This window comes from Hesperophylax consimilis, chromosome 25 (genome assembly GCF_061612785.1).
Source record: "Hesperophylax consimilis isolate HC1 chromosome 25, BYU_Hcon_1.0, whole genome shotgun sequence".
Classification (NCBI taxonomy): Eukaryota; Metazoa; Arthropoda; class Insecta; order Trichoptera; family Limnephilidae; genus Hesperophylax; species Hesperophylax consimilis.
In genome coordinates, this window is record NC_142860.1 from 27938801 (window position 1) to 27952974 (window position 14174).

At 33.6% G+C, this 14174-nt stretch overlaps 1 protein-coding gene across 1 annotated transcript in view; it reads right to left on the reverse strand.

Annotated features, from left to right (window-relative positions):
* Nucleotides 1-14174, reverse strand: part of LOC149411761 (cGMP-specific 3',5'-cyclic phosphodiesterase-like) — a 341390-nt gene that overhangs the window by 202083 nt on the left and 125133 nt on the right. Inside the window, exon 3 of the mRNA XM_089646730.1 lies at nt 3735-3980. Coding sequence (XP_089502856.1) covers nt 3735-3980 — 246 coding nt within the window. The remainder of the gene's footprint in view (nt 1-3734; nt 3981-14174) is intronic.

The following is a 14174-nucleotide window of genomic DNA, read 5'->3' on the forward strand; positions in this document are numbered from 1 at the left end:
TACCTACTTCCCAACCTTCTTCTTCTTCCCTATCTTCCTCCCCTCCTCACTACCTTCAGCCTCTCAACATACCCAAATTGGAAATGCCGTAGTCTCACGGGTTCCAAACCATTGGGAGCAGTTGGGACTCTTGTGCAGTATTCAGATAGAAAGGTACTGTAATCGCAATAGGCGAATCAAGAGTGGACTGTAAAAATTAATTGTAAACTTTGAAGTGGACACAACTATGGTTGGAGATGGTGAACATGGAGTAAGGAGGGAATCCGACTTACCCCTTTGTTGTTCTTCAAAGATGATTATGGTTGGTTTTACTCACAGGAGATATGATTTATTTTGTGCACAAGATTCCATAACATCCAGGTTGGATACGAAAGACACTGAGGGAACCGAATATATTCACTACACAGGCTTCTGCCCTGAGTTGATATCAATAACAGCACTGATAACAAAGAGATGTTCATCAAACAGGCTTCATCAATAAACTGGTTTGACAGTTACGTTTATTGTTGTAAAATGTCACACAAACGTGGGTATAGTCGCATAATGACAGGTACTTGTAGGTAAAATAGGATTGTAAAAATTGCAAGGACAATATAAGTGTAAGATTGATAGTTGCGTCAACAGGTACAATCACAGACATCAAACAGGGATATGCAAAAAAAACAGTTAAACGGAAACCTAAACTTACTACCTGAACCACACCTACTAATAAATTCATAATACTCGTAGATTGTAAGAGCCACATAAAATGTAATAGTATATAAGTCATAATAAGTAACTTGTTAATTTAATTGTACATATAAATAAAAATAAAAAAAGTTTTGAAATAAAAATTAAATCCAATGACCAGATCGTTCTTATTAGCTTCGCATCTACCACCGTGGATGGTATTCTTGTAAAATTACATAATGGGGTACGTGCTTCACGGACAAGCTGCTACATTACGCTGTTTTATAGTTGAAATCATTTTTTATGTGAATACTGCAGAAGAGTTCCAACAGCTCTTCAAATGTCCGGAGCCAGAAATAAGGTGGTAATAGCTTAATTGGTAGAAACGCCAATCCAGGTAAAACTAGAGGATCTTGGTTTGAGTCCCAACTGTAACCGATACCTTTTTTCTGTGTCTTTATTTCTTTCATATTCATTTTGATAGTAAAAAAATGTGTTAACCCTACTTATAAAGATGTAATGTGATAAACCAATAAATAATTAATAACGTTCTATCAATTCACGGTCTTACTAAAAAACTTTGCGTTTTTGTTACGCACTGTACAAATACTGTACAATTTCTATTTCGGATTATTACTAATAAAAAATATCACTAACTAACTCTAAAAGATCTGGCAATATCCCGGGAAAATAGCAGCTTTGATTTGTGATTTGTAATGTGTGATTTAAAACACGTTAGCGTTAATAATTTATATTCGAATTACCAATTCACTATTATATTAGTATAATTCAATATATTTATGCAATGTATATGTATTTCAATGAACAATTTCATATCACTATCTCTTACACGGTCGTTTATCAATTGAATATCGTTTATAACAATTTTCACCACGTTTTTTAGTGAGGCTGTCAGTGCTGTATCTTCCAGAATGCGACTATTACATATTGCTCAGTAAAATTTAACCTTCAGGCCAGTTCTCACAGTTCGTATTTTTAAAGATAGTGTAGCTTCCCACATTTGCAGATTCGACCCTACAATAAAACAATTCTTTGGCCTGGTATTTTTATAAACATATTGTCTTGTTTGTGTATCATTTATGATTTAAGAATTAGTGACATTTTACTGCAAGTAGCGGCAGCTTTCAAATAGAGCTATTCGCTTTCTATTTTATGATGACCCTAGTTAAACCATTATGCCTAAAAATATTTGCCAATACCTTTCCCACCCCTGTCCCATAGTAATAAAAACCCCAAATAAAGTTTCATCTCCCTCAAAATAATTCCTTTAAAATATTTGTATTGTTTAAGTCACGTTTGTATCATTAAGAATAGTTAAGTGCATTTTATTTTATGTTAAGAATGTTGTTTGCCAACGAGCGGGTGGAACATCTTTATTTTGGTAAAATGTCCTTCAGAATTTAGTTTAAATACAGATACCTCCCAGAAAAAGGACAGTATTAGAGTATTGCTATAACGGGTAGGTACAGAAGTACCTACGGAGGAGCGAGTGTTGAAATAACTGGTAGGTACATGCGTACCTAGGCAGTCAGTCGTGAGATAATTACTAGGTTTATGTAAACCTAGGGAAAACTGAAGAATAGAGGAAACTAGACCTTTATTTCTTTCAGTTTAAGTTTTAGCAGAGGAAAATATGATCCTCTGCAAATATATTGTGAATTAATAAATTTATATGTCAAGAAGAAGAAGTGTTTTCCTGCATTCCATCTGACGGCGTGTTCTCGTACCACGATAGCAGAAACAAGTGCATTAATTACATAATTAATTTGAGTAGCTGAATCGTTAGGAATTACGAAATTAATCATACAAGAAATCGAATCAATGATGTTGATTAAAATCATAACGATTTTTTCTTGGATGACTATTTAATAATTGCACGCGTGATCGTCATTTTCAATTCGACGGATAATATTATAGTTTGAAAATGGTCGGTAATTATTTTTAGTATCCATTTGACCTACATTCGATTCGATGTTAAAATATGACAAGTGGACCATAAATATATATTATTGTTAGTTTAACGCATTTTAGTGGAGGTTATGATATTTCAGAATTCAAAATTCATTCGCACAGATCACCGCATTATTTAATATTCAAATTCATCCGGTGAATAATAAATACTTAATTAAACCAGATATAGTTAATTCGGAGGGAATACTTTTTAATTTCAATTATTCATTCGGCAATGAAAATTTCATGTTGAAAAGGATATTTCAATACAAACATTAATTAGTTCAATAAAATTGCTGGAATATCAATTTTAAAACTTAGAAAACGTAAGAATTTTTTATGTATTCTTTCAATAAGCATGTTCATGATTATTTTAATGTGGGTTCCATACGGGACAATTGTATTCAAGTTGACTTCTAACAAAGGAAAAATATAACAGTTAAATACACTTATATTTTCTGATAGAAGGATTTTCACTGACTGAGAATTTCTAATTAAAATTCTAAATTATGCATTTGATGGTCCAGAATTGCTTCCAATGATAAGTCTTCGGATTTCACTGCGTAATACTAGAAGTAGAGATTTATTTCAGTGCATTCTGTTACTAACTACCACATGTATTCCTCTTTGCCCAGAATACTTATGAAGTGAAATAATTACACCGAATCTTAACAAATACAATAGTTTGTTACTGAGACAGTTTAGTTATGTATAATAAATATGCAATGAATCGATATGTAATTGTTACTATTCATGTGTAAAAGCCTCTAATATGGGCGTTTGTAAATAAATAAAATTAATTAATTATAAAGAAAACATAAAGATTTTGAAAAAAAAATCATCCCGTGTTAATTTTATTTCCAATAGTCGGTGTTTCTTGCTGGAAGCAAATGCTACACTTTATTTGAGAGTCTATTGGTGGCGAAAACAATTATGAAAAGAAGCAGATTGCAAATTTATAAAATAAATTTGGTAGGATCAACATTTATTTCGTTTTTAATGTGATCATTCATTTTGGGGCACGTTCAAAAACAGCGAATCTCTTTGAAATTGAATGTCAACGAAATATTAATAATGTACTAAAAAAAACTCACCATTAGTCTTGTTGATAATCTGAGCCACCCCGATGACATCTCCTTCATAGTTGCAGATTGGCATGGACAGAATCAGGTTTGTCTTGTACCCGGTCTTCATGTCGATCTCGCTGTTAAAGCGGGGGTCATCATACGCGTTCCGGATGTTAATAGTCTCTTTGGACTGTGCTACAAATCCAGCTATCCCCACGCCGAAAGGGATGCGGATCTCCTCACTCTTTGCTCTGTTAATGGCGTCATCCAAATCTGAAACAAAAAATAAAGTTTGTTTAGTTTTAAATAAATGGACATTCGAGCAGGCAGCCTCGGCCAGTCTGACAACTCGGCAATTGCCGAGCACTTGATCGAAACCGGATTACCTTGAATTTGCGAAGTCTGGGAAGAACCAAAACGCATTTAGCACGCCTAATCACGGAGGCAATTGAAATTCACCAAACCCCTTTTAATACCTACTAATAGAGACTTCATAGTTCTCGGTACACGGTACTTTACGTCAACACCAAAATGTAAAGCTGAAAACCACCTTAATTCTGTGATGTCTGTATGAATGTGTATAAGTGCAAGCAAGATAGCATGCTTGCAAGATGCTATAAAAGACGATGCATACTAGGATTGTCCCTCTTTTGTTACAAGCAGCTCCCCAACAAATATAAGTACAAGATCTAGTATCATTACTGTGTAAGGTTCACCATAATCTAAACATCTGTCCGGCTAAAGGAGGAAGCACATCACGGCAAATTCTCCAAAAATAAATCACGATTCAAATAAGTAAATTAATTGAAATCAATGTTATGAAGATTTGTACTTTCCATACCACAGTTGCTTCAAAATTTGAGTTATTGAAACAGAAGTAGATAAATAGCTTTTATTAGATGGATGCTTTTATTAGTTGGATAAAATGAACGATTCCCACTCAATTAACGGTTGAAATTTTAATTTCTGATACTAATATTGGACATCAGGGTAATTGAAGCCAAGATAAAAGTGTATCTCTCAGATAGCTAGTGCAAAATTTAAGTTATGTACACAATCCTTAAATAGCTACCTTTTTTATTCAAGATTTGTTATTATTAGCTTCTTCCTCAATAATTAAGTGACAAACTAGTGAAAGAAAAAGTTTCATCTCTAAATAGTATAAAATAAAGTCAATATCCCCGCCTGTCTGTTTGTGCGCTAAGTTCTTCTAAACTACGCAACTTATTTTGATAGACATTTCACTATCATTTAGAAAATTTCTTTCTGAAGGTTTATATATATAAAACATGAATACTATTTTCATAAAAAGTAGAGAAAAGTTGATGTTTTGTAATCGAGTCGTAAAAAAAAAATATTTTCGGACACTTACATTGTTAACGCTGCGCGCTGGCTAAACCTTGCAAGATAATCAAAATAATGTACATCTTAAAAATGCCTGCAGAAAAACCGGCCCATGGTATATGTCTATATCCTAAAGATAACCCCCAGCAACGTCAGGTACACTGAAAATAATATAATCTACTTTATAATATACTGCCACGAGAAAAAAAGAATGTATGTTGACCTTAAACTTGGTGCCATTTGAGAAATTCTAGTACAATCAACACAACAAATAATTCACCGCACAGAAACTAAAAGGCCAACGAGCGCCTGTTTTTGATGGAAATAAATAATTAAATTTTTGGGTTCTCAAAATGAATTCTGTTTCGAAATTATTAAAGTCAAGGGTCACAATAAATTTGGTTTGAGATAAGGAAGAAAACATTTGAATATTTACGAGGGTTTTTCACTTGATCATTCTAGGGAATATAAATTTTGGGTTTTTGAATGAGAGTTACTAGGATTGCGGCTAGCGGTTTCGTCAAAGTATTTATTTGTATATGACACATAGATCTGCGTTTCCGGAGCGTGTGATACTATTTCATTTATACGGTGATCACGAGTAATGTTTCAAATCGTAATGCCTTCTTTCACTAACCTTCTGTAAGTGGAATGAATCTATTATCATTGATATTATTTTACTAACAGCAGTACCTTAGTATTATTTCTGTTAGTGGGATGAATCTATTCTCATTGATATGATTTTTACTAACTGTAATACATTACTGTTATTTCTGGTGCTTTTTTAGAATCTTTGAGTATTATTAGTGAGGGGTACAATACAATAATATAGTGTAGGTAGAGGATTAAACCTGTTTACTGTCGCACTATTGTTCAAGTTATTTGAAGGAAAAAGACGTAACCTTACTGGTAAAAGGACGCAACGACAATGCAGACACAATAATAATAATAATAGTTGGATGTTTTTTATAATGCCGTTTTTGTATAAAACCTCAAGGGCGCTGTACAAATATGTAATACATTTATACAATGATATATGTTATTACTAACTATATATGGAGATAATATACAGTAATATACTCTCCTGGTAGGTCACTTGAGATTAACACTGTTTATTGTTTATTGGTGAAATTTAGATACGGTTTGTACGCACAGGAAATCATTGGAATATTGGGCATAATTGGACATTCCAGTATTTATTTTAATAATCTACACTACAAGGTGTTGATCAGAATTCACATCCCTATACAGGGTGTATCGGCAAGTACCCGACAAACTTTAACCAGCTATTTCTCAGCACATTTAGAGTAAAAAATGTTATGGGCGCTTTGCTGTCCGGTAACATTTTTTTTCCATTAAAAACAAAAAAATAAATAAAAAATCCACACTCCGTCACTGTCATTTGCATTGTTTCTCGTGTTCAACAGCTGTTATTAGCAAGTGTGTCAAAAAGTGTCCTCGCTCTTTCGTACACACTAAATAATAATAGTTAAAAATGAGACGAATGGTGCCGTGCCATTTCGTTGTGATTGTAAAAGCGCGCCAACGTAGGTACGTACGTACATTATTCAACGAAACTCGAACAAAATATTGCCCGATGGGTTTTCAAACTTTGACAAAGGATAAAACAGTGGTGACATGTGGTGAAAATATAAATAATAATATTTTTATTAAAAAAAATGTTACCGGACAGCAAAGTGCCCATAACATTTTTTACTCCAAATGTGCTAAGGAATAGTTGGTTAAAGTTTGTCGGGTACGTGCCGATACACCCTCTATGTGATTCGTCCCTCGGTATGAGACAGATTTCGAATAATGTAAATCAGGGGAGAGTTCTTAGTCGAAGTATGATAGAGTTAAATATGACCAAAGGGTATAGGGTCAAATTAGCTCAGTGGTAGAGCAAAACCCCGACTAGGCTGAGATCTGTGTTCAATTTTAGATGCGACAGAATCCTTTTCTGATTTATGTTTCACATTTTCATTTAAGATTCGCTAATATTGTCTTCAACATTTTTTTTGATTCAGCAATTAATGCACAAGACTGCATTCTAATATTCCTTGACCATTTTCTATAGTGACTGCTTTTTTTGATGACGTAATTGACGGGCAATGATAATCGATGATCGGATGGTAATAAAATAATCTATCGCTGCTATGAGCAATAAATTAAACCCTGACTGGAATTAATAGCTGTAAGTTGCTTATTGCCAGCGCTATTGTCATAATGTTAATTGTTTTTGTTAATGGTTAACATTGAGATGTTAAGTATAATTTTTTATTTGTTTTCCACGCAACAGCACCACTGAATGGGGCCAGTGGGGCTATAATAGAACCGTTATTGTAAGACATGTATGGCGTGAAAACGACAAGCAATCCATTAGCTACGAATTAGTTATTTATTTCACTAGGTACCAGGAAAAAAGAGAAATAAATAATAATAATAACATTTTATGAGCCATTCTGAACCACAAATATAAATTTAAAAAATCTTCCGAGAAAAATAATTCTAACTTCCGATTCGTATATATGTATTTTTTTTTCGATTTGTATGGTTGTTTCAGGCTAATAATTATCGCTTATAATATTTTTTATATGCATAAAAACTTTGTCTATAAACATTAGTTTTAAATTAAAAAAATTGATAATGTCATTCATTTTAAATTCCTAAAGCTACAAACAAATATCTACACATAATAAATATTACATGTGGTATTATATATTAACCCCCGTACTAATAAATATGTTTAAAAATTTACACAACTGATAAAGAACCGTTTACACTGTATTAATAGTTTTTGATCGGTTATATAAATTTTAAAACACGTTTATAGCATGCTCTAAATTTACAACTCAACGTCAATAGTTTTTATTATTAATAACATGGAAGATTAAGATTGATAAAAATTACAAAATATAATTCTCTCGACTAGTATTCCGAAGGTCGTGGGTTCAAATCCCGGCGTTTGCAGATACTTTTTTTTAAAAGATAAATTTGTGTTATTTGACAATATATTAATTTTAAATAATACGGCATTCATTTAATTTATTCATTTTAAATAACATTAATTAAAAACGGGATTGCAGGCCTAAATAGTCTATTAGTATTTTTTTTAAATATCGGAATATACAATGATGAAATGCTGAAATATTAAGATTTTTACGAACAGGTGTTTCAACATCGTGATACTACGTTCTTGTTTAACTAACAGTTTATTTGTAAACCTATCGATTTATTCGTTAAGGGCCTGCCATCTCGTTTTTAACCAGCTAACGAATAATTTGAAGAGATTCTTAATAACTTGGCAATATTTTATAAAATCAGTTGGTTCTCTCCGAGTAAAAATACTCTCAGTATCATCTAGATGTAAGACCACAATTCAGAAATTAAACGTCGCATGAAATGGCTTTAGCCGTATTTGGTGATTAGATTTGAATAGCCAGGTACTCTCCAGTACCTTCAGCCTCACAACATACTAAAATGGAGATGCCATAGTCGGCCAACGTGGGAAATGCCCATCTCATACAGGACCCCACCAAGAGACAGCCTGGGTTCTCATAAGTTAAGGTGCTTCCATCGCCACTGTGCCCACATGATGCACAGATGAAGCCTTAAAAAGTCGGCGATGTGTGAATGTGGTGCGGTACAGACCACCGAACACGTGGTCAACGAATGCCCGCTCCATTCATTCCCCGGCGGGATTGATGAGGTCCACATGGCGACGCCTGAGGCCCTAGACTGGCTCGCAGACCTAGATGTCCCCCTCTGACCCCCCCCCCCCACCATAAGAAAGAAGAAGAAGATGCCATAGTCTCACTGGACCCAGATAGAATTGGTAGAGAGTAGAGACGCCGGTCCTGGTAAGACTAGAGGATCTGGGTTCGAGACCAATCGCGACCGTTATTTTTTTAAATTTCTGTATTTTCATCTCTTTCGTATTTTAATTGAGAGTTCTTGCCATTATCTTCTTTGATGATTTTAATATAACAATGAGATTTATTAACTTCTATAAATTAATCATAATACATTGAATAGCGTACATTTGTTTATTTATTTACGAAGCCTACTGTACTTGCAATGATCCTTCGTGTTAACGGCGTAATCAATCTGCCATTAAGCTGAAGACAGAAGGTAGCAGGCAAGGTCCTACGTGGAAATTAATTAAATCAATGCCCAGCGGATGATCGATTAGGGACGCACGTGCCTAATAATAATAATGCAGCTATGGAAGGTATTTAGGGCAATATTGCTGATGAATTGGTCTATTAAAACACCGAACTGCGTAAACAATATTATTTACGCATCTAGGAGTCGAAACCAGGACCTTAGCCTTGCCGGGACCCTGCTCTGCCACCGAGCTAATCCGACCCTATTTTATACGGTCATATTTAACTCTTCTTATTCCATTAAGAACTACCAATATTATCTTCATTTTCTTAACGCATATTTTTATTGGCTGCTCAATTCAATTCAGTTTATTCATTTTAAAAACATTGTTAATTCTAATGCGTTTTTAGAATACATTTGGTAGTATAAAATTCTTACATTAATATATACAGTGGGTTCATCAACTATACTAGTAATAATAGAACTTGAATTTTAGGCAGCTTCATTGATGCTAAAAATGTCGATATCCGAATTGATTCTGTTTAACAGCAAGATTGCTCTCCCCCACCGGCCGCGGCATGACCATTGGCAAGTTGGTCCTGCAGGCTGGGAGATAGAATAGTCTATGTTGTCGGTGACGGAGATAACAATCGTGAACATAGAAATGAATGCTTTCCATGATGACCGAGTTTTCAAACCATCCAAGAATCATTCTGAAGAAATGTGTAGCAATGCGCACATCCCTCCAGACCCGTAGATAGTTCATTTCGAGCATACCCAAAAGAAAGTCAGTGGGATAGAGCCACGGGTAGTAGCCATACTCCCTCATGTAGAGAAATCTCTTCTGATGAATTTCTACTGAACTCTCTTTTTCTACTGTGTTTATGTACGATCGCAAAATTCTTCCCAAACTAAATGCAGTCTAGGTAGTGTCTTAGATAAATATATCCGTATATATCTTAACGTGCGACATCTATTGACTTTTCTGTAAGTTTAGTATAAATATTTGTGACCGTATATTTGCTGTTTCAAATTTTCTTTTGAGAATCGCTAAAATTGTCCAATGATTAAATATTACAATTTGAGGTTTTACTTTTTAAATGTGTCAAGTAAGAAACACTTTTATGTTTCCAGGATTTTTTTAGTTTAAACGTTACTCATGTATGATAAAGAAAAACAATAAAAAATATATAGGAGTATGGTCGACGTTTTCGCATTCAAAAATTGAGTCGAATACTACCTTAAGGTCGACTAGATGTATTTTGACCTCTACTCTACAGACCTCTACTCCAGTCCGCTTTGCATTTTCTTTACGACAAATAAAATCTTCGGCCGAGAAACAACTATATTATTTAAAATAATCCAAAAGTAAATTTTTAATTACTTTTAATTTTTATTTTTACTAGTGTTTCCGAGTAATTAAAACAAGCGATAAAGTACCTACCTATAATATACAGAAAGTTATTTTCATTTTCAAAATTACATCTAATGTGTCAAAAGTTTAGGCTTTCCCGTGATTGTTCACGGGTCTGCGCTAGTTTCAACATAAAAGTTAACATTAATTGGAACTTATTAAGATATGTAAAACGTTAATTTTCGCATGTCTCTTGAAACCTTCAAGCTCTGTGTTGAATTTATAAAGACACATTTTTTTAATAACTCCTCGCAGATGGGTAAAATAATTTCCCTTTGGGCCAATTTCATCTTTGGGGATGCTGCGTGGAGGGTCTTTTGAGGAGAAGAAGGAGTGAACATGGATCTTGAAGAGACACATGTTGTACGAGGAAGGAAACACAGAGGCTGGCAAATCGTTGAACTCAAGAACGAGTCGTAAAATAAACCCGTTCTGATGTGTCAACTGTCAATTGTATGCATATGTTGAGCGCGCATTTGGCGTGTTTTCCGACTATGCACCGGTGACGAAAGGATCAATAGAGCTAGTTCCACGGGGGCAATCTCCATTACCGGTAGAGCAAAAACAGAATACCTACCTACCCGACGCCTGTGCACAGAAGATTGCAATCCGTTTGTTTTGATAGGGGAATCTAGTTTTTTTTCAGATATTTTGGAGCTCAAGACCAGAGGTGGCTGCCAAATTCAACACAGATGCTTACTTATGATTTGTATAGGGTGAGCAGTTGCGTACATAACATGGCTAGCATCGGCTGTACTTGTAACTATTTGAGTATAACCGACATGCTGTCTCGGTCATGTGGCGCAAGTACCGGCATCTATAGAAATACCTTATAATTACTTATATCTACCGACATCTGTTCAACACAGCAATCTAATTGACTTTCCAAATAAATTGGGCATAAAATTCATTCTTGCAAACAGAAGCACTGCCATCGAAATGAAATTCCAGCGCACAGTGCCATTTTAAAATTTAGCCACAAAAATTACTTTTAAATTTTAAAGAATTATTTTCAAATACCTACGTAGGTACATATTTTTTAATAAATGTCAGTAAACTATGACCTTATTGCTACTTCACATAAAGGTCAATGAAGCTTTTTACTTGGGTTTTTTAAACTAACACAAGAATATTTTATTTTATTTGATTTTACGGCCGGCTGGGCTTTTACATGAATTATAAGAACAGAATGTACCTAGTGAACTATAGAAAATTATACACAAAGTATTAAACGGAAGGTGGGAAAGTACTTGGTTGTTCATATCTGGTCACCAAACACAGCCACAGCCATTTCAAGTATCCTTCCAATTCTGACTGATGGTCTTATACTAGGGCGATTCTGATAGTATAATAAACGTGCCGCAAAAATCCTACACTATTTTACTATTGAATTGTGAAATAACACATATTAAATTTACTTGTGCACGCCGGGATTTGAACCCGCGATCTCCACCTTGCTAGTCGAGAGCCTTACTCCTCGACAACAAACACAACAGATAAAATAAAATAAAACTAAGATCAAATAAAAAATAAAACAACTAATGGACGACGCAAGGTCTTCTTCTATCATTCACTACTGTATACCACAACGATACTGTTAAAAAAACTACATTTTTTATTTTCTTTATTTTTATTTTTTTTTTTACTTTATTTATTTTCATTTCTTTACACATATTATACATATTAATAGACAGTATATAATAACATAATATATAATGCCAAATAGTATACACAAGAAACGAAAACCCACTAAGGCACTGCCTGAGTGTGGGTAATATAAAACGATTTCTTTATTTCAAGTACCTAAGTATAATATATATAAGTAGAAAAAGTTTTTTTGTTTTTGTTTATAGTTATTATAAAAAGTAAAGAAAAAACATTATGTACAATAGTTTATAAAGTTTCAGCAAGTGAGTTGTAGAAAGGATCAATAAATTTATAGAAAAAGCGTTTCAATATCTGCGTCATTCAGCTATAGTTTTACCTCCTTAACATATTCTATTGTTTTATTTATCATTTGAGTTTGTAGTGGTAGAAGGTTAAATGTACGAGGACCAATGAAACTGCTATGTGTCTGCATTAATTTAGTATTTGTTTGGGGGGTGTAAAATATATTATTTGTTCTTTTGCTCATTCTGTTTTGATTTATTTTGAAATTATTTTTGTTTTTAAATAAATATTTCATAGTTTGTAATATAAATAATTTTCTAATGTTAAATAATTTAGATTCTTTGTATAATAGGTCGGTCGAGAATGATTTATTTTTGTTATATATGACTTTAATTATGTGTTTTTGAATTATTCGTAGAGGCTTAATAAATGTATCAGGTGCACCACCCCATCCTATTATGCCATAAGTGATTGCAGATTGCACCAGGGAGAAGTAGATCATTTTCAATTTTTCAGCGTTTAAAATTTCCTTGAGTCTATAAAATATGTAGGTAAGATATCTTAGTTTAAAAGTGGTTTGATTAATGTGTGATTTCCAATTAAGATTAATATCTATTGATACTCCTAAATATTTTATATTTTTGACATTAGCGAGTTCGTTGCACAGGAAGCACATTTCTTGATTGCAAGTACATTTACATCGGCTTTAATCAAAACTTATGTGATCTGGGAGGTATCGTTTTAATCAAATTTAATTCCGATGCAGAGGTATTGCGTTAAGTGTTCCTCGGGCGTCCCATACTTCTTCTACCAATCACTATTTTAGCTTTAAACACTCCTGGTACTAATGAGAACAAACTTTAAAAATTTCAGCGATATCTGTCGACTACTTTTCGCGTTTTGCGAGAGCAAACATACGCTGCAAATTACAATATCGCCTTTTTTGTTCTTTAATCTATCTTTTAATTTTTTATCTGAAATGTTTTTTGTTTCCCTCATGTTGGTAGCAGTCGGGGACCGAGGAAGACTTGGCACGATCAAGTGAATCAGATACTTGAGTCAGGCCTTGTCAAAAGTCAGAATAATAGAAATTATTATTTTTTTGGTAAACTAATGTTTAAGACAAGATTTTTTTATGCATAGCAAAAAGGGTAACAATTATTTACTTTTTATTTAAATAATTGTTACCCTCTGTGCTATTCATAAAAAAATCATGTCTTAAACATTAGTTTACCAAAAAAATAATAATTAATATTTGACAAGTTCTAGTATCTTCACCAAAAAATGTAGACAATTTGTCTCGACGCCATCTAGTGAGAGAGTTAGCACTTACAATGCCTTTCTCATATAAAATAAAGTTGGTTGTTTCAGGTGAAAAAATGTAACAAGCAGTAATTGTTGAATGAAACACTATTTTTGTTATTTGTTTTTGGGGTATTATGCCGTGTTGCGCTAACTCCTTCTTTAGCCAACGTTTCGGACAGCATTGCAGTGTCCATCATCAGGGCAGATGTCTTATTTGAGGTTGTGTTAAAATGTGAGCTTAAGTATGAGGTTGTGATACCGTGTTGCCAGCTCCAACCCTCTGAGCTAACATTAACGTATCATTTTTTTATTTAAAATGGTTTTCTTCGTTTAGCTCTGGTGTATCCGTCAATTACCGGATACCAAGAACTATTAAGCTTAGCTCCATCGTCTCTATTAATGTTTAC